The 22,467-nt window shown below is 42.4% G+C and overlaps 1 protein-coding gene across 1 annotated transcript in view; it reads left to right on the top strand.

The window, feature by feature from the left end:
* BCKDHB (branched chain keto acid dehydrogenase E1 subunit beta) overlaps positions 1-22,467 on the top strand; it is a 624,159-nt gene that overhangs the window by 593,767 nt on the left and 7,925 nt on the right. The window contains exon 10 of the mRNA XM_029595551.1: positions 1,517-1,666. Within this exon, the coding sequence (XP_029451411.1) occupies positions 1,517-1,657 (141 nt within the window). The 3' untranslated portion in view covers positions 1,658-1,666. The remainder of the gene's footprint in view (positions 1-1,516; positions 1,667-22,467) is intronic.

Here is a 22,467-nt window from a genome sequence, read left to right as displayed (position 1 = left end):
GGCAATAAGTAAATAATGATGGAACCTGTCCTAGGTTTGCTTGCTGCCATATTGAATGCCAAGAAAGACTTCCTGGGTTTACATACACGACTTGCAACACAAAGCATTTCCTGTTATTTTATGCCATCTCTTTATGAAGCCTGTTTATCTGAAATTGGTGTAGCTGGAACTGTATTGTCCTGGTTTGAATTCTATTTGTCTGATCATATGGAGCAAATTAGAGTCGCTTCTGGAGTTTGTTCCTGTTATTCATTCAATACAGGTGTTTCTCAGGGTTCAGCACTATCTGTTCAATATTTATTTGATTTTTTTTTTTTTGTAAGTTACTTGTGGGTTTAGGCATAAAGTAGAAAATCTAGGTAGACGATATACAAGTTTTGGGTTTGTTTGTTTTTGGGGTTTGGGGGTTTTTTTTGCCAGCTATGTTATTTGTCTGCCACTTTTGAATCTGTCTGCAGTTAAATGTTGGTTACATCACAGTAAGCTTGCTCTTAATATTAACAAAACAAATGATTATTATAAATTGCTTTCCACCACGTGATGCTCCTAGTGCAACAGGTGTGAAATCTAGGTGTTGTATTAGATGCAATCTTTTCCCTGTACCCCCACATCAAATCTGTTGCGCTTTGCCTTTGCCAAGCTGTGGCCACTTTGCCAGCTAAAGCCTTTATTAGACCCTGGTGATTTTTGTACTATTATACAAGCCCTTATTTTTTCCAGGATTTGATTATTGTAATTCTCTGCAAATCCCTCCAGGCATGTCAAACTGTGCTGCCCGTATATTAACTGGATCAAATATATAAGAACATAACGATACTACCCATGCGAAGTGCTGCAATAGTGCGCTGTGCGATAATTCTAAAATTACCCTAAACACGCTCCTTTTTCTTACCACGGGCGTTATTGCATTTTGATGAATATAGGGGTTAGCCAGATGGAATTTAAAAATGGGCTAAATTAGCTGTATAACAAAGGCCCACACTGGAGTGGCTAGATTTTAGCCAGATTAGTGTCCTAATATTCCAAAATTGCTATTTAGTTGGATAACGTGTGAGTTATCTGGCTAAGGGGTTCATTTTCTAAGCCTATCGCACGCGAAAAGGGACTTTTCACACGCGATAGCTCCCTTTTCGCGTGCGATAGCTAGGCGAGGAGGCGGACTCGGCGGTATCTTCGCTGGCGGCGATAAGGTAAGCACCGTTATCATCACCAGTAGCGCACCCAATAGCACCACCTTTCACAGTGGCACTATTGGGTGCAAAAGCCGGCAGCCATCACACCGCGGTGGTGTGATGGCTGCCGGCTTTCGCAGGCCGGCCAGCCCGCCCTCCCCCCCCCCCCCCACCTGTTACTGTTGGATTCACCATTCTGTGCGAGAATGGAGAATCCAGGCCTAAATGACTTAGAATAGTGACCGTTAATAATCTAAGAAGCTTGACGTACGATTTTTTAATCTATAGTAGCAATAATTAAAATAGTGAGACTCTACTTGTCTTCTGTTTTTTTTCATTTACAGGAGGAATGCTTTTTGAACCTCGAAGCTCCTATTGCTAGGGTGTGTGGATATGACACACCTTTCCCTCACATCTTTGAGCCTTTCTATATCCCAGACAAATGGAAGTGCTTTGATGCCCTTCGTAAAATGATTAACTATTGATTAACAAAGGTAAGAAATAGTAAAGTCTTCTGAACAAATGCAGAGTGATATACTTGGGATGGTTACCAGGTACTGAAGGAAGGAGCTAATGCAGCTTGTCTTTCCGTGTCTTATGTAGGAATCCCATGATCGTACTATGATCATTTATTTATTTTATTTAATAAATGTTTATATTTCCTACAATAATGAAGTAGAGAAGCAGTGACATGTCATTCTGATGTATTTCTAACATAAAAGAAAAAAATGAAATTCAGATTGTTGACCATTGTGGCAACCAAACCTAACCAATCTTTTGCATTATCAAGACAGTCCAAATAGCATTAGATATAACAAATTCAGAAGTTAGATTTTTTTTCTGTTTATTGGCGGATTTATTTTTATTCTTTGCAACATATGGAATGATCAAAAGTATTATGTAAAAGTAGTCAATGTTTGTCCATCAATTCATGACCAAAACAACTCTGCAGTAAAGGGCTGGAAAGTCTCCATACTTTTCTTGCTGGAAGGAAATGGAAATATAATGGACAAGTTCAAAAACTAGAAAAATAGAGGCCGATATTCAAAGATTTTGTCTGGCTGACTTTTGGGAGATAGCCAGACACAAGCTAATATTTGAATATTCTACCCTCAACTTCCCCCGCACTGAGTGATTAACTTTTGTGCCACATAACTCATTGTGCACACAAATTTATCTGAATAAAAAGAGGTGGCACGGGAGGCAACCCGGGGTAGAGCTAAACTGTAGCTGCTAAGTACACCCCAGCAAAATTTGAGCATGCACATTGGGTTGGAAATATACCTTTGCTAAAGTTATGTGCGTATCTGGGTACTTTCAACAGTGAACAGGTCCTGCTGAGTATCTGGATAAAGTTTAACTTTAGCTGGATAACTTATTCACTTAGGGAAGAACCCACAAAACAGTACGGTAAGTGGTCTAGAAAAGCCATGGATGTGAAAAAACGAAGTTACCATTTTGATATTTTTGATCGGAGAAATATTGCTGTTCCTTACAATTGAGCTTTGAAGGAGTAGCCACCAAATCATACAACAAGTGATTAAACAAGTGAATACATCCTTAATCATATATGGTGCCCGGACATATACTCTGTATTTTACTTTAATCAAGAGCCCCTGATGCAGCCATAAAAGGCAAAACTTTGGCCAGAGTCGGGCTGTGTATAATCAATTAATAAATCTTCTTTCCGAGGCTCCGGTCTTGCTTTGTTTTTTCACATCCGTAACTTATTCACTTGCTAGATCTCCGAATATTGATCTTATTGAATCAGTATTTTTGGAAAATATTCCCAAACAAATTCCTCATTGCATTACTTTAGGAGACATACCCCTCCTCCCACACACACATACATCCATGCAACACTCTCATGCAATCCCCATCCCTCACACCTTGACATATATATACACACACACGCGTGTAACATATATATATATATCATTTCCCATAGTAATGCAATGAAGATTTATATATGTATATATGATATACATACGTGCACACAGCAGTCATATAGATATATCAGCAAATCTAAAACATGGTCTACAAGCACCAGAATATAGTATAATCATTTAATGGCAATGGCAGTTTTATTTTCTATACCGATTTTCACATTAGCAACCCGGTATACAGTAAAAACATAAAACATTAATTAAAAAATGGATAAAAATACTAAAATTAAATCAATTAAATCAACTTCCTAAAATAGCAAAAGTAGCATAATTACAGCAAAAATTAGTCAAAATCTTGCTAAAGAGCCAGGTTTTGACAGACTTCCTAAATATCATGATTCTTTCGCTTCGTAAATCCAGAGGAAGGGAATTTCAAGCTAAAGATATTTGATACTGAAAGGTGGTTTGCCTGGTACCTTCAAGAGTAATCTTACATGGAGAAAGAATTTTAAAAGTTCCATTTGAGATCTCAACATCTGCATGGGTTTATAAGGTAACAAAAGATTTTCTGGCTTCTCTTTGTCAAACACCCTATAGGTGAGGGAGAGCAACTTAAAAACAATCCTAGATTAAATAGGTAGCAAATGACATTTTTCTTACAGAGGTAAAACATGGTCAAATTTCGAAACTAAGATGATTATTGCCACCATGTTCTGAAGTAACTGAATCCGCTTCATGTTTGCTTCAGTAATGCCAAGGTACAGTGAATTACAGTAGTCCACTCAAGACAGAACTAGGGCATAACATAACATTTCCTAATCTGATTTGCTAAAAATGGTGCAAGTCATCAAATCGGTTGGGGAAAAAAAAAACCCACTTAAGTCAACACCGAAATTTCCTTAGAAAGACAGTTGTCTAAATTAATTCTCAACAATTTAATCAACTCATCCAAAGGGATAACAGTATCTTTCATTCCAGAGATTGATTTAATATTGGATTTGCATCCACTAAATGAATTAATCACAGATTTTTGCGGATTAACCTTTAGTTTGTGTTCAGTCAGCCATATCCAAACAAGAGTTAAATCTTGTCATTTCTGATGATGCATTGGAATTAAAAGCTGCCAGTACCTGGATGTCATTGTCATATAAATAACAGTTAAAGCCCTGTTCTTGAATTAGTCTTGTCACTAAGCATATGTCTTTAAACCTTTTAATTAGCAGGAACTTAACAAAAAACAATTTCCAACACACACACAAGTGACAGAAAATTTAAAAAATATGTTTAAATTCCAGCATCCATTGTGGTCCCAGAAAGATGTCCCTGTCCACGAATCATTTAAATATTTTCTGAATGTAATTCTCCTTGAGTAACAAACTGAAGCTGCAATGAAAAAGATTTGTAAAAATGTTCCAGGTATCAAATGGTTATGTAATGCTTTAGCACTTGTACACTATGCATATATATATATATACAAGCCGTTAAGCCCGTTAAAACGGGCTACATCCCTCTGTCTCTCACCTCCCCCTCATTCTCTCTCCTCACTCTTCACCACCCCCCTCCCCCACCCACTCCTCTCCTCTCACTCAGTCCCTCCCTCCCTCCCCCCTCTCCCTCCCTCCCTCCCCTCCCTCCCACTCAGTCCCCCCTCTCCCTCCCTCCCACTCACTCAGTCCCCCTCTCCCTCCCTCCCACTCACTCAGTCCCCCTCTCCCTCCCTCCCTCCCACTCAGTCCCCCTCTCTCTCCCTCCCACTCAGTCCCTCCCTTCACCCGCCTCCATTTCTTCCCGGCGCTGTAAGCGCAACTTCCCACAACCCTCACCCGGCTCCATTAACTCCTCCCGCTCCTGCCGGCAGATCTCGGGGGGGGGGGGGTGTCACTCCCGCGCGCGGCAGTGACCCCCCCCCGAGATCTGCCGGCAGGAGCGGGAGGAGAAGCAGCGGCGCCGCGCGCGGCAGTGACCCCCCCCCCGAGATCTGCCGGCAGATCTGGGGAGGAGAAGTAGCGGCACCGCGCGTGCGCGGCGCCGCTGCTTCTCCTCCCGCTCCTGCGGCCCCACCGCCATTTTTTTTTTCTGACCGACGTCCTTGCCCGCACATGCGCAGTAGAGCTGTGCTCTACTGCGCATTTGCGGGCCGTCGGTCACAGGCCATTTATAAGGTAGATATATAATCCAACCAGTGCAACACAGCAAACCAAAAGCATGATCTACAAGTGCTAGAGCATTGTATAACCACTTGATACCAGGCACATATTTACAAATCTGTAGATATATATATATATATATATATATTAATATCGATCTCTTTATATATATATGTGTGTGTGTGTATATCTGTATATAAGATACCACACAAGCAATTCAGTAGAGGAGTTGTGGTAGAATTAATCAATGTTATGGCATACAGTATCAACATTACTCTCAGGGAGTCCCATTTATGTAGTTATCTTCAAATAAAATTGGAGAAGACACTAGAATAATCGGAAATATCTGGATGAACCAACTGCATTTTTTCTGCCGTCACCTACTAGGTCACCAACAATGGGTGATCCTAAAATGTTTTTGAGGATAAAACTCCAATTTTGACTTATAGCTATATATAGAGAGAGAAAGAGAGAGATTCCAAACAAACAACACAAACTAGGAAGACAATCTAAAATCATGAAAATGGGCCCTCGGGTGAGGGGTGGGCATCATTCTGCAAACAGCCTTGGAAGATAAATAATCTAAATTTAACATCCAGATAGAAATCCATTTTCTGTCAGATTAGTGACTATAAATGTGTGGATTGGTTTTTTTATTTTATCAGATTTTCTATACCGTCGTTCAGACTAGCCATCACAATGGTTTACAAATTTTTAAAGGAAATACATAAGATAAATGCATACATAATAAGCAATTAAAATCTAAACTATCAATAATTAAAGGAATAAAAGAAAATAGTTATTGTAAAATAGTTAAAAAGAAATAAAAACAAATTAAATGATTAAAATAAGGAATGTAGAAAGTTAAAATTAGACCGCTATCTCATTTTTCAGCCATATATGAAATCCATATGATAGCCCTGCTCCTTTTTTCTAATGAGGTTGATGTTTGAGTGACAGCACAGGCCTTCATATGTCCTTCTAAGATTAGAGTTGCCAACATAACTATTGAAGGCAATCTGTTAGCCAATTAGAAATATTGCTATTTGTTACTGTGAGGCTTTTCCTTATGGGGTCAAATAAAATAAAAAGCTGAATGGATTTCGTAAGGGATTTAGTTCACCCAGAAAGAAGGCAAGAGCACCCTTTTATTTATTTATTTATTATTTATTTTAGTTAAAAACTTTTCTATACCGTCGTTAAGTTAAATAGCTATCACAACAGTTTACAGAAGGGCACGATAAAGAGAAATATGGGTGGTATAGATTACAAATTAATCATGTGCCATCATAGTATGGTAACAATTAAAATAATAAACTAAGTGTGTAAATCCTGATTGTTAGGAACAAATTAGGCGGTTTGATTTTAACATTAATATGCTTTTGTAGGTTACTAATAACAACTTCTAGCCTGGTGCATCCTTATCTATCAACTATTTTTCTCCTTCTCTTTATCTTTATAAAATGTTTGTTTAAAAAGCCAGGTTTTCAGATTAATTTTGAATAATTTCAAATTTCTCTGTAGTCTTATTCCGAGTGGCATGGTGTTCCATAGTACAGGACCAGCCAGTGACAGTGCTCTTTCCCTTACTTGCGTGAGATGTGCTGATTTGACAGAGGGGATGGTTAGTAGAGCTTTATTTGCAGATCTCAGGTTTCTTTGTGGTACATGAACGCGCACTGCTGTGTTAAGCCAGTCGGCTTTTTCATCGTGGATTAGTTTATGGATTATACAAAGTGCCTTATATTGTATTCTTTGTTAATTGGAAGCCAGTGGAGTTCAGCAAGTGTTCCTGTAATGTGGTCACTCTTTTTTTTGCCAGTCAAAATTCTGGCAGCGGAATTTTGCAATATTTGCAGAGGCCGAATTGTAGATTGATGTAATCCTAAAAGCAGAGAGTTACAATAATCTGTGCTTGCGAATATCATTGCTTGTAGAACTGTGCGAAAATTGTTAATCGTTAGTAGAGGTTTTAGTTTTCTCAGGATCATTAGATTTGCGTAACCTTCTTTTATTTTCTGTGAGATGTGTTTCATGTTTAGCTCAGGGTCAATTATTACTCCTAGATTCCTAACTTTTATTGCTAACTCAGTGGTTTGAATATTTTTGATTGTGACTGTTGGTTGTGTGTGGTGTGTGTGTTACGTTCAAGGTGTAAGAATTCAGTTTTGTCAATGTTTATTACCAGTTCCATCTGGTTTAGGAGCTGTTTGATTATTTCTAGATACATATTGGCTAGTTTCATTGTTTCTTCGATGGTGTTTGGAATGGGTAACAGTAATTGTATATCATCTGCGTAAATGTAGTATATGATTCCCAGTCCTGCTAGTAAATGACCTACTGGGAGGAGGTAAATGTTAAAGAGTGTTGCAGATAGGGCTGATCCCTGTGGGACCCCAGTTTGCAGTGTGACTTTGTCTGAAAGTGTATTTAATTCAAAGGGTGAAGTGTAGCTTCTCGCTTATGAGCATGTAGCTAAGGAAAAAGCTACATGGACAAATGGAAGGGCTATTGACTAATTATGGTAGAAATTCAGGACTATCTTAGGCAGGAAACTGGGACAGGTGCAAAGCTTTACCGTGTTCTGGTGGAACTTAATGGAAGGATGGATAAGTTAGTAAGGCCCAAAGTACACTGACTCTGTTCTGAAGTGATTGACTCAAAAAATGCAACCTTCCAGGTCAGGTACTTGAACTCAAAGGTTCAAAGAGGGCTTTCATCAGCTGTATTAGAGGCATGGAGCTCTCTCATGACATTCCAGGGGAGGAGTCAGTTGAAGCAAACCTCACATAAACATGAAACAAAAAAACTGTACAGGAATTTGATTCTTTTCTACAAGATGGCGATTTGCACCACTTACACTATGGTGAACCCTAACTGAGTTGGTTTTAAGACCATTCTCTGAAAGATGTACAAATGTATTCAAGCAAATTTTGATTAGGTAAAGGGAGAAAATCTAGAGATGTAGCCTCACACTAGAAAGGAAACCTTCAAATTTAAAATGTGCAACTTCCTCCTAGAAAGCTCATTCCTAGAAGACAGAAAGACTTGAGAAATCTTTTCAAAAAACCCAAGGACTTTATTACGTTCCCCTCAACATCCAGCCCTTGAAGGCCAAAGATTGGATGTCACAGTAGAGGAACAACAGTAATCAGAGTTGGAGAACATCCCAGCATGATAGGCCTCTGCATGGATATCTCCAAGAGAAGAGGAAACAATGATTGTTTACCAAAATAGAGTTGTGAGGATCAATGTTCTTCTGAGTTTTACCAAAGTTTTGACTGCAAAGGGGTATCAGAGGATATGCATACAGGAGATCTATCCACCAATGAAGGGAGAAAATATATGTTGCTAACTTGCCTTCTCATATTTTTCTGGAAGAGACTGATGTCTTCCTTTTTAGACTGTCAGAAGCAGATCCATCCTGAGCATTCCCCACTCAAGGAAGATTCTTTTTGCTATAATCTGAACCAAGACCACAAACAGTATTCTAGGCAACTGAGTCTAACTGCCAGACTATCTTAGATCTCCTAATGATTACCCCATGAGAGTATGCCCAATTCCACACCTTGATATCTTCCAGTTGCAGGAAGTGAAATCCCATTATCCCAGGACAAGCAGGATGCTAGTCCTCACATATGGGTGACGTCATCCACGGAGCCCTTAAGCGGGAAAAACTTCTGGCAAGTTTCTAGAAGTTTTAAACTGGCTGCCTGAGGCTACTGAGCATGCCCGGCATGCCATGATATTTCCTGCCACAGGGGTCTCACTCCAGTCTTCTTTTTTCCGCGCTGCTAGCTGCATCGCGGTTTCCAGGAGCCTGTGAGTTACCTCACAACAATCTAAAAAAATTTTCATACTTCTTCCCTTTACGGGTCTTACTCGGTTTGTCACCGGCTGGTGACAAACATCCTACTTTCTTCACGAAGAAGGAATCCGAAATCATCGACGGATGTCGACGGAGAAAACTTCCGGATTCAAAAAATGTCCGGCCTGCAACCGGACTATGTCCATCACCGACCCGCACGTCGAGTGCGTCCACTGTTTGGGAGGAGACCACGACATCGCCTCTTGTGCCCAGTGTCAAGAAATGACGGCGAAAGGTAGAAAACTTCGCCATGAAAAAATGGCTCAGATTTTTCAAATCAGAGCACCGACATCGCCATCGACCTCGACTAGATCTTCCCCGATAGGCGTATCGAAGAAGATACTTCTAAAGAAAAGAGTCCAACAAGGTTCGGGAGATGCTTCCTCGCCAACACCGTCTGTGGCATCGTCCAAATCCGTTTCTGAGATTCGTACCAAACATAAACACCGGAGACATCATGCGATTCCTCCTTTGCCACCGCCGGAAGAACCGGTGTCTAAACAGCGGAAGTTGTCATCGACCTCGGTAATCCCTTCAGAGGAATCGACACCGTCGACGTCCGTGACGGACTTAACAGCTTTGATTAAGAAGCTTGTCGCCGATGCCATGAAAGAAGCCATCCCGGCGACATCTCCAACACCGGCCCTGGTAGGACCGATGCCGACCTACGGGTCGATGCCGACTCCTCAGTCGATGCCGGCCATCGGGCCGATGCCGATGACTCCATCGATGCCGACTACCGAGTCGATGCCTTCCTCGATATCGATGCCGGTGCCATCGTCCATATCGATGCCAGTACCGATGCCAACGTCATCGTCCATACCGATGCCAATCTCGGTGCCGATGACTGCTGCAGCTTCTGCGCTAACAGCTCAATCAATGCCGATGGACGTGCCCAGCTGCTCTTCAACGATGCCTGCTGCTCGATCGATGTCAGCAGCCTCATCGTCGATGCAAATCGCACAGCCTTCGATGGAATCGACTAATTTACAATCTTCGATGTCCACAATTGCTTCCAGACCAATCTCCTCATTGATTCCCATTTCCATGTTCTCCTTTCTCACTACATCACTTTCTACGGCTGCACAACCAGCTCCACATTATACCTTAGCTCCTTCCGGAGCTTCAGGCCGGGGAAAAAAGGCAGCAGGAAAATCTAAGCATCCACAGCAGATTCCAGAGATTCCCTCTTAGAAAAGACTACATGCTATCCTTACCAAAAGATATCATGATCTTTTATCTTCCTTGCCTTCACACCCTGCGGAGGAAAGTGATACCAGTGATGGGGTACCGGACATCCAGGATCCTTTACCAGGACCCTCTGGAGTTTCTCCATCTAAAAGGCCAAGCCATCCTTCATATCCTCAACCAGCGGATACATGGTCTGATACACAATCGGAGTATTCTTCAGAGGAGTTTTTATCAGAAGGTACTCCGCCACAGACCAAGAAGCAATCCCCTCCTGAGGATTTGTCTTTTGCTTCTTTCGTTCAAGAAATGTCGGAATCCATCCCTTTTCAACTTCAGGCAGAGAAGGATGACAGACAGCAAACACTGGAGATTCTACAATTTGTAGATCCCCCAAAACATAACCTAGCTATTCCAGTACATGAGGTACTACTCCAACTTCAACAACGGATTTGGGAGCACCCATGTACAACACCGGGAGTTAATCGTAGAATTGACTCTACGTATTTAGTCCAAGCAGCCCCAGGCTTTGAGAAGCCACAACTACCACACAGTTCATTAGTTGTGGAATCTGCGCAAAAGAAATCAAGAAGGTCCAGAACTCACGCTTCTATCCCTCCTGGGAAAGATAACAGATTCCTAGACCTTATGGGGCGTAAGATTTACCAGGGAGCGATGCTAAATTCAAAAATTGCTGCGTACCAGCTGTATATGACGCAGCATCAAAGAAACCTGTGGAAGCAGATTGAGGAATTTCTACCCTCTCTACCTCAACAGCAGCAGGAGGCAGCACAACAGATTGTGCAGAAAGGTCTGGATGCGGGCAAGCATGAGGTGCGAGCGGCGTATGATGCGTTTGAGACTTCTTCCAGAACGGCAGCTTCAGGCATCAGTGCTCGAAGATGGGCCTGGTTGAAGGCGTCGGACCTACGTCCAGAAGTCCAGGATAAACTAGTGGACTTGCCTTGCCTGGGCGACAACTTGTTCGGAACAAAAGTACAAGACGCCGTAACGCAGCTTAGAGAGCACTCTGAAACATTAAAGCAGCTCTCTACGTTGTCCCATGATACTCCTACTCACCCTGCCCGCAGGCCGCCACGGCGAGACACCAGACGGCCTTTCTTTAGGCCGAGAAGGTATTACCCCCAGACCTCAAGACCACGCTCTACAAGGCCTCCACAGCGCCCTCAGCAGAGACAGCAGAGAGCTGCAAGGCCACAGCCTCCGCCCCAAACTGCTTCCACCTCTGGCTTTTGAAAGCAGTCCCGGAGAACAGAGCCAACCAAACCCCTTTCCAGATTTACCAGTAGGGGGAAGGATTTCCCACTTTTACAACGATTGGGAAAATATCACCACAGATCAATGGGTCTTATCCATAGTTCATCAGGGTTACCACCTAGACTTCACAGCTCCCCTGCAGGAGTTTCCACCACAAAACTCCTATCTCGAACACATCCCTCAATTACAAATGGAATTATCTACTCTTCTGAAAGCAAGAGCTGTGGAACACGTACCACACTCACAGAAGGGAAGAGGATTCTATTCCCGGTATTTCCTCATTCCAAAGAAAACCGGAGGACTTCGTCCCATTCTAGATCTCAGAAATCTCAACAAATTTCTAAGAAAAGAAAAATTCAGAATGGTATCCTTAGGCACCATTCTTCCTCTCATACAAAAGGGGGATTGGCTTTGTTCTCTGGATCTCCAAGACGCTTATACTCACATACCTATTTTCCCACCTCATCGCAAGTACCTAAGATTCAAGGTGGGACACCAGCATTTTCAATACAGAGTCCTACCATTCGGCCTAGCCTCAGCTCCCAGAGTATTCACAAAATGCCTAGCAGTAATAGCAGGACATTTGCACAAACAAGGTGTTCATGTCTTCCCTTATCTAGACGATTGGCTAATAAAAAGTCAATCGCTACAAGGGGCGCTTACTTCTCTACATTACACAATACAGGTACTGCACAAACTGGGATTTCTCATCAATTATCAAAAATCCCACCTGCAACCATCTCATCTACTCCAATACATAGGAGCAGAATTAGACACAAACCTTGCACAAGCTTTTCTTCCAGAAGACCATGCACAAACACTGTCCCAGTTGGCGTACTCCATGTCCACACAACCGCAAGTGACAGCTCATCAGTTTCTAATCTTACTAGGCCACATGGCATCAACGGTTCATGTCACTCCGATGGCACGACTTGCCATGCGACTTACCCAATGGACTCTTCGGTCGCAATGGATCCAAGCCATTCAACCACTTCATTCTCCCATCCAAGTAACCCACCAACTTCGCTCATCGCTACACTGGTGGACAATCAAGGACAATTTACGCAAGGGCCTGCCTTTCCAAAAGCCGATCCCTCAGATAACATTAACTACAGATGCATCCACCTTGGGATGGGGAGCTCATGTAAACTCTCTTCAAACTCAAGGAACTTGGACACAACTCGAAGCCACATATCAAATCAATTTTCTGGAACTTCGAGCTATACGTTATGCGCTCCATGCGTTCGAGGACTGTCTTTCACACAAGACTGTGTTAATCCAAACAGACAATACGGTTGCCATGTGGTACATCAACAAACAGGGAGGTACGGGCTCGTATCTCCTTTGTCAAGAAGCTGCGCAAATTTGGGACTGGGCCTTGAATCACTCAATATTGCTACAGGCCACTTATCTAGCAGGAATTCAAAATGTGCTAGCAGACCGACTCAGTCGTCAGTTCCAACCACACGAGTGGTCTCTGAATCCCTCGATAGCGACCAAAATATTCCAACGTTGGGGACAGCCAACAACAGACCTCTTTGCGTCGCACCTGAACCACAAGGTGACCAACTTCTGTTCTCTGCACAAACAGAAGCACCAACCAGCCAAGGACGCCTTTGCTCGCCCTTGGAACTCAGGCCTACTATATGCATATCCTCCAATACCGCTTATCACCAAGACACTGGTGAAGCTACAACAGGACAAGGGGTCCATGATACTCATAGCCCCATATTGGCCTCGACAGGTATGGTTTCCCACACTGCTAGACCTTTCAGTCAGGGATCCAATACGTCTGGGAGTAGCTCCCAATCTCATTACTCAGGATCAGGGTCGGTTGCGCCATCCCAACCTTCAGTTCCTATCCCTGACAGCATGGATGTTGAAAGCTTAATCTTACAACCACTTAATCTTTCAACAAATGTTTCCCAAGTGCTTATAGCTTCCCGCAAACCTTCCACAAGAAAAAATTACTCTTTCAAATGGAAACGGTTCACGTTCTGGTGCAAGCAAAATCATACGGATCCTTTTACTTGCCCCACATCTACTCTTCTAGATTATTTGTACCATCTTTCAAACTCTGGTCTTCAGACATCGTCAATCAGAGTACATTTGAGTGCAATCTCCGCTTACCATAACAAGATAGGAGATGCACCTATATCCACACAACCTCTCGTCAGTAGATTCATGAGAGGTCTAACACATCTTAATCCACCAATTCGGCCTCCAGCTACACAATGGGACCTGAATCTGGTTTTAACAGGATTAATGCGTTCTCCTTTCGAACCCATTGATTCCTGTGATCTTAAATTTCTCACATGGAAGACTATTTTCCTCATAGCCATCACATCAGCTAAAAGGGTTAGTGAGTTACAAGCACTTGTCACATATGAACCTTATACAAAGTTCCTCCATGACAGAGTGGTTCTCCGAACACATCCAAAATTCCTTCCTAAGGTAGTTACGGAATTCCATTTAAATCAAACAATAGTCTTACCCACATTCTTTCCAAGGCCTCACTCTCACCAGGGGGAAAGAGCTTTGCACACTTTGGACTGCAAACGTGCGTTGTCCTATTACTTGAATCGCACTACGTCCCTCAGAACATCCAATCAGCTTTTTGTCTCTTATGACCCAAATAAGCCAGGTAAAGCAGTGGGTAAACATACTTTATCCAATTGGTTAGCAGACTGCATACAATTTTGCTATGGAAAAGCAGGCCTTCCTCTCCAAGGGCGAGTAAAGGCACACTCAGTAAGAGCAATGTCAACCTCAGTAGCACACTTTCGTTCAGTGCCAATCATTGACATTTGTAAAGCAGCAACATGGAGTTCTCTTCACACTTTTGCAGCTCATTATTGTTTGGACAAGGAAGGACGACAAGATTCAGCCTATGGACAATCTGTCTTAAAGAACTTGTTTCCAGCTTAATCCCAACTCCTTCTACATCCACTCTGCTGTGATCTTCGGCTGACTCATTTTCTTCAACAAAGCATCACTGCTACCTCCATGGACAATGACTCAGCCTCTAGCTTGCTAATCACCCATATGTGAGGACTAGCATCCTGCTTGTCCTGGGATAAAGCAAAATTGCTTACCTTGTAATAGGTGTTATCCCAGGACAGCAGGATGTAGTCCTCACGGAACCCACCCGCCACCCCGCGGAGTTGGGCCTCAGACTTTCTTCTTATAATTTTGCTTACGCTTATTGCTACATACAAGACTGGAGTGAGACCCTTGTGGCAGGAAATATCATGGCATGCCGGGCATGCTCAGTAGCCTCAGGCAGCCAGTTTAAAACTTCTAGAAACTTGCCAGAAGTTTTTCCCGCTTAAGGGCTCCGTGGATGACGTCACCCATATGTGAGGACTACATCCTGCTGTCCTGGGATAACACCTATTACAAGGTAAGCAATTTTGCTTTCTTTCCTGCTTGCCCTAAGATTATTTTGTTGACCTCCTGATTCCTGAAGGCGTTTAGAGTATTCAGAACTTCCCTCATCTCTCAGAAGTTAGTCTAATGATTTTTTTCTTGGGAAAGGGTCCCTGGCTCGTAGCCCTCTAACTAAGCTCCCCAGCCCAAGTTGGTGAGTATAACTTTTTTTTTTTTACTTTTTATAACATTTTTATAACATTTTTTTATCAAATACAGTCAAAATATCTTGACATCCAGTAATATTGAGCAATCAATCTATTTCCAGGAAATAAAATAATAGTAAAGAAAAAAAAAAAGAAAAGATCACACAATAATAAGAGGCTACAAAACTGGGGGGCATACCAGAAGTCAATATTCAAAGGAAAATCATCAGAGAATAGCAATTTAATTAAAACAGAATACAAAACAACAGGTAGCTGATTCAAGCATAATTTACAATGGTAGTACTCCTATTTTGTAAAACATCTTCAAGCTGAGTTGGGACATAAAATTTATATTTGGTGTTGTCTAACCCAATAAGACATTTACATGTAAATTTTAATACATATGAGGCACTTTCTGTCTCATTGATAAAAACAATTTCTGTCTTGCATGGGTAACGTTAGCCACATCAGGAAACAAAAGAAGCACCCTCCAAAGAATCTGTCATAAAGTAGTCAGTCTACTTTTACAGCAAAAAAATAATTTCAAAGTCCATTCTTTATCATGTTCTAATGCAAAAACCACTAATAAAGTAGCTCGAGATTCTATAATGGTCTGAGAATCTAGCAATATAGTGGACATATCTAAGCTATCAGATGATGAATTGGGCTTGTTACTATCAACACTCTCTTCTCTACTTTCTTTAACTGGAAGGTAAAATGACTTTGTTATTGGTGGGTACATTCAGACTTTCCAAATAGAAAGTGCCCACAGCTTCTCTATCTCCAAAGGAGATAGAGAAGCTGTGGGCACTTTGGGAAGTACTTGCAATACCTCCTGGAGCACCCTCCAAAGAATCTGCCAAAACCAGAGTCCTCCCATCTCAGGAAGGTGTACACAAGTCAGGTCTGAAAGAAATAGAAATGTCACAAGATGTCCTGGATTACTGCAAATTTTGGAGTTGAAAGATTCATGGAATGTCAATTGGGTCATATTGGGAGGGAGACAAGACCCAGCAGGGACAAGTCTTACTGTTCCTTTCCACCTTTTCCCCATTGAGCATTCTGAAATAGAAAAGAGGAGAGATATTTATTTATTTATTTATTTATTTATTTAAGGTTTTTATATACCGGCATTCATGATAAAATCACATTATGCTGGTTTACATTAAAACAGTGGTGCATAAAAAGAAAATACAAACAGGAACTGTACTGCAGAAGAGAGCAGTTACAAAATATTCACAAAGTCACACAGATTCCACTGAAAAGTTCTGACCTAGAGGTTTGCCCTTTTGGGGCACGGCTTTGCCTCTGCACTGCATGCCCAGCTCTAAAATAGGCAATGCCCACCCCTTCTGATGATGTCACCACTGTGTCTGGGGATAAGAGGGAGGAAGTGAGGAGCACAGGAGGCAAGCATGAAACAAAGTAGGAAACAGCAGCAATTATCCTCAGATTAGTTCACTCCCATTCGAATGCTGCACACCAAGCTGTAAAATAGGCAATGACTGGACCCTTCTGATGTCATCATCACAGTGTTCAGAGGTGCAAGGGGGGAGAAGTAAGGAGCACAGGCAGCAAGCAGGAGACGAAGCAGGAAACAGCAGCGATTCTCCTCAGATAGTTCTCCCTCCTCCCCTCCCCCCCCCCCCCCACCGGTGAGTAGAACTTGATGAGAAGAAAATTGAAAGGGAAGACACTTGGCCAAATTGAAATGGGAGGACCACCAAAACAAATATTGTCAGCCCTTCCATAATCCAGATGTAGTCTTAAAGTCTCTGCATAGCAAAATTCCACTGAGACTTCAATATCCATTGAGTTTGTCTCGTATGAATATGTGTCAGCGGAATTACATGAACATTTAGCATTCTCAGCATGGATTATGCTGATGCCTGCTGACTCTGAATTATCTTTCCTGCTATAGCCACAATGTTTTGGGCCTGATCATTGGGGAGATAGGCCTTCACCTGAGTCACATAGTAATGACAGCAGAAAAGGACCAAATGGTCCATTCACTCTGCCCAGCAAGCTTCTTATGATATCTGCCATGCTGTGCAGGTTACCCCCAGGTTTCTCTTAAGGGTAACCCAAGTCTTATGATATGGGTAGTAAGATTTACAATAAAAAATTAACAACTATCAAGCCCATAAAAAATTACTGCAAGCGACAATTTTAATGGGTGAGGAGCCTACTTGAAAATTCAGGCAATGCTGCTTAACTTGCTTTGCTTTTGGACTTTGCCAGAGAAGCAGTCCTGTGCTTTTCCCCTTATGTCTGCATATCAGTACCCCAGACTGTAAAAGTTGTGGCCCGTGCTGGTTACCATCTGAATACAATTCCTCTTTTTGACCCTTTGCCATCAAACCGGAGAGTGATGTTGCAGTTGCATCAAAAGTATCGAGGCTTATTGGTTGAGGGTAGAAATCCACATGTTCTGCTAAAGGTAGTACCTGTTGCACCGAGCAGGTTACCCCCAGGCACCCTTTTCTTCATTTCTGTCCTCTAGCCTTTAGGAACCCCCAGTGTTTATCCCATGCCCCTTTGAATTCTTTGACTGCTTTTGTCTTCATCTCCTCCTCCAGAAGCGCATTCCAGGCATCCAGCACCTTCTCCGTGAAGAAATATTTTCTGACATTGGCTCTGAGTCATTTCCCTGAAGTTTCATTTTGTGACCCCCAGTTCTACTGTTTCCTTTCCAGTGAAAAAGGTTCAAAGTTCATGCATTATTAAAACCTTTCAGGAATCTGAAGGTCTGTATCATATCTCCCCTGCACCTCCTCTCTTCCAGGGTATACATATTCAATATTTAAGCCTCTCCTCGTAAGTCTTCCAATGAAGACCCCATGTTATTTTGGTCACTCTTCTCAAGACCGCCTCCATCCTGTCTCTATCCATTTTGAAATACGGTCTCCAGAACTGAATGCAGTACTCCAGGTGAGACCTCATGAAGGACCTGTACAAGGGGATTATTGCCTCCTTTTTAATACTGGTTATTCCTATCTCTATGCAACCCAGCATTCTTCTGGTTTTAGCTATGGCCTTGTCACATGGCTTCACCGTCTTCAGATCGCCAGACACTATCACCCCAAGGTCTCTCTCTTGGTCCATGCACAACAATCTGTCACTCTGATCACAAACAGCTCTTTTGGATTACCGCAACCCAGATGAATGATTCTTCATTTCTTGACATTGAATCCCAGCTGCTATAACTTCAACAACTATTCAAGCTTTCTTACATAAGAACATAAGAACATAAGATATGCCATACTGGGTCAGACCAAGGGTCCATCAAGCCCAGGATCCTACTTCTAACAGTGGCCAATCCAAGTCACAAGTATCTGGCAAGTACTAAAAAAATAAAATAAAAAGCTAAATAAAATTAAAAAAAAAAAAAATTACTGTGATCGTAGTTTATGGAGTTTTCCTCTAGGAACTTATCCAAAACTTTTTAAAACCCAGTTACACTAATTGCTGTTACCACATCCTCTGGCAGTGAATTCCAGAGCTTTACTATGTGCTGAGTGAAAAATTATTTTCTTTGATTTGTTTTAAATGAGCTACTTGCTAACTTTATGGAGTGCCCCATAGTCCTTCTATTATCTGAGAAAGTAAATAACTGATTTACATTAACTTGTTCAAGTCCTTTCATGATTCTGTAGACATCTATCATATCCCCTTCAGTCATCTCAGTAATTCTCTCTACTCCTTCCAGTATGTACACACTGTTACAGATCTTAATATCATCTGCAAATAGGCAAACTTTACCTTATAATCCTTCTGCAATGTCATTCACAGAGATATTGAACAGAACCAGTCCCAACACTGATACCCATGGCACTCCACTTATTTTTCTCTCTTTAGAGTAGGTTTCATTAACCATTACACTCTGTCTTCTATCCATCAACCAGATTGTAATCCATGCCACTTGGCACTCACTCCCAAGCTTCTCATTTTATTCACAAACCTCCTATGTGGGACTGTATCAAAAGCTTTGCTGAAATCCAAATAGATCACATCAAGTGCTCTTCCTTGATCCAATTCTCTAGTCACCCAATCAAAAAATCTATTAGATGTGTCTGACATGACTTTCCCCTGGTGAATCCATGGTGCCTTGGGTCTTGCAATCCACCTGACTGTAAATAGTTCACTATCCTTTCCTTAAGCAGAATCTCCATTAATTTTCCAACCACCAATGTCAGGCTAACTGACCTGTAGTGTCTAGCCTCCTCTCTACTGCCACTCTTGTGAAGTGGGACCGACATCGCTCTTCTCCAATCCCGCAGCACCACTCCCGTTTCCAGGGATCAAATGAGCAGGTCATTCTGCAGACCTTCCAGCACATCTCTGAGCTCCCTCAGTATCCTGGGATGAGCCTTATCTGACCCCAAGGCTTTGACTACTTTCAGTTTATCTAGCTCTTCCTATACAATCTCTTCTGTAAACAAAGTTTTGACCCCATCTATGAGTCTGTCAACCAGCAATGTTCCTTCTCCAGGGTTGTCTTTAGTGAACACCAGATTGAAGAATTTGTTTAATATTTCCACCATTTCTTCATCTCTCTCCACACAGTGCTTCTTGTCACCTTTCAATTTTATTGTACCACTCGGGGGCCTTCCTTCTTTCTCTGATATATCTGAAAAATGTTTTGTCATCTTGCTTTACCTCTTTGGCAATCCTTTCTTTCGCTTGACCTTTTGCTTTCCTGATTTCTTTCTTTGTCTACTTCAGTTTCACCAGGTATTCTTCCTTATGTTCCTTTTTTTGGGGGGAAACCCTTATACTTCTTGAAAGCTGTTCTTTTTGCCCTTAGTTTTCAGCCACCTCCTTAGCTCAATTTATTTTTCCTCTTACTCAGGCCTGCTTCCAACACCTCCTTCTCCAGCCGTTCCCTAGGTGCGTGTGTGCCCATCTCTCTCTCTCTTTTAAAGGGCCAGTGGCGGGATTCAGGGAATGGTGCTCTCTGATCACATCATCTATATAGCCTATATAAACTGGCTCCAGTGCCTTGGCAATAGGTCGACTACCGCTTGGTAGTGCTAGTTAACACTCTGTGTTTCTGAGTTCTAGCTCGTGGTTGTTATGCCTTGTCTTTGTGTTCCTGCATTCATGTGCTGGCTTCCTGGTCTTGTATTCCCTGTGGTAAGTCTTCTCCTGCGTGGTCTACCTGGTGTCTTCCTTCAGCATCTCTTCTGTGGCCCTTCGTCTCCTTCAGTGTTTCTTCTTGGATTTCTGGTTTGACCCTTGGCTCTGCTGACTTCCGCCTGTCTCTGACAATTGCCTGGATACCAACTCTGACCATAGCCTCCTGCCTTGACTACTGCCTGGATAACGACTCTGACCATAGCCGCCTGCCACATACTTCAGTCTGGATCCCAATCCTCCATTCGCTCGCTTGGACCTCATCTCTTAACAGTGCCAACTGCCACAGACCCTAGTCTGGATCATGATCCTTCATCCACTCACTTGAACCTCATCTCTCAACAGGACTACCTGCCACAGATCTCAGTCTGGACCATGATCCTCCATCTACTTGCTTGGACCTCATCTCTCAGCAGGGCCACCTGCCACAGACCTCAGTCTGGATCACGATCTTCCATCCACTCTCTTGGACCTCATTCCTCAGCTGGATAACACCTCACTCTGGGGCCACCTACCACTGATTACCATCGGATCTTGCCTCTTGGACCTAACCTCTACCTAGTTTCTCTTTCAGACCTGTCCTGCACCTATAACATCACTACCACTCTTTACAGGAAATCACGCTAAAGAACAGCCGACCCTGACACCCAAAGGCTCAACCTAAGGGGAACGTGGGCTGGTATTAGCGAAGCTACAGTTGGGCCATAGCTACAGTTAGTTCCACCTGCCATGGTAGGGACCTGTAGGACTCCTTCCCACAGGTAGCACCAAATCCCACTTGGCCCAAGGGTCTACTTTGCCAACAAAAGCTACTTCTCTTGTTACTGGTTAAAGAGAAAGAGCGAAGATGTCGACATTAAAGAACCATTTCGTCCAACTAGTTTGCCAACTTGTGTTGCCTACTGTGTCAGAGCTTTTTATTGATGTGTTATCTTCTCTCTCCTCCTATCACTGAAGTCCCTTTGTATCCATTGTCTGCATGCTTGAATTCTTACACTATTTTATATCCTTTCACCACCACTGAACGTTTTTTCCAGGTGTCTACAACCATTTCAATAAAAAAGCATTTTTTCACATTCCTTTTAAGCCTTCCTCCTTTCAACTTTAATTGATGACCTCTTCTCCTGGAGCTTTTCAGGCAATGGAAAAATACAGTGTTCTGATACACTATTGAAGCTTACGAGACATTGTAATGTCTATATCATATTTCCTTTCTTTCCTGTAGAAGGGTACATCTTTATCTCCTTCAGTCTTTCTGAGGATAATTTTCAAACAGCTCACATAGGTTAACATTAATGAGTACTTTTTACCTGCATACTTCAGCCAGAATTTTCAAAGCAGATTTATACACTGTGAAAGGTTATACACAAGAAAACCCCAGAGTACCTTAAGGTATTGGATTCAGAGATGTGATCTGCTCCACCTTAAGCCCCAGACAACAGGGAATTCTGATCTGGGAGGAGGCCCATAGGAAGATGCATTTCTAACCAGGCCCAACAGGGAACAGGAGGCCCCGGGGAAAGGTGGAAGCTTAGGAAAGGCCTGACCAAGAGACTGTAAGTTGATATATTTATTTGTTTATAAGTTACAAAGGTATACAGAACTGCTTTTCTGTTATGAATTAATAAAAGTTCATGAATATCCTGCCAGAGCGTGGCCTGCGTCTATTCTTTTTTTTTTTAATTTATATTGGCCTGCGTCTATTCTACTACTACTACTACTACTACTAAACATTTCTATGGCACTACACGACATACATAGCACTGTTCAAACAACAAAAAAGGCAGTCCCTGCTCTATAGAGCTTAGGATCTAATAAAACAAACATACAGGACATTTCATAAAGTAAGACAATGGTCATGTTACACCTGTCGGTCGCAGATGGCTGCAACCTCTTTTTTTCCCTGCTCCATCAAGTCTGGGAAGAATGGCGGTCTCTGCTAACCCCCACCGACCTCTCCGGCGTTCCCGGGCAGCGGGGGCACTGCCGACCGCAATCTTGGATCTGGAATTAATTAGGTGCGCGCGTGCAAGGGCCTCCTTTGTACACATCATGCAGGGAACCTCGGGGGCATCCCCTCCCGATTATGTCAATCTGATATGGTATTTAACCTGACCGGCCCTTGCCTTCTATGAGTTAGCAAGGAATTCCCTCTTGCTGAATCCACCTCCTTCGAGGACTTCCTGTTCCTGATTTGTGTCTTGGCATCTGATGCTC

Source organism: Rhinatrema bivittatum, chromosome 3 (genome assembly GCF_901001135.1).
Source record: "Rhinatrema bivittatum chromosome 3, aRhiBiv1.1, whole genome shotgun sequence".
Taxonomy (NCBI): Eukaryota; Metazoa; Chordata; class Amphibia; order Gymnophiona; family Rhinatrematidae; genus Rhinatrema; species Rhinatrema bivittatum.
The sequence above is the reverse complement of the archived record's forward strand: the minus strand, read 5'-3'. Positions and strand labels throughout refer to the sequence as shown.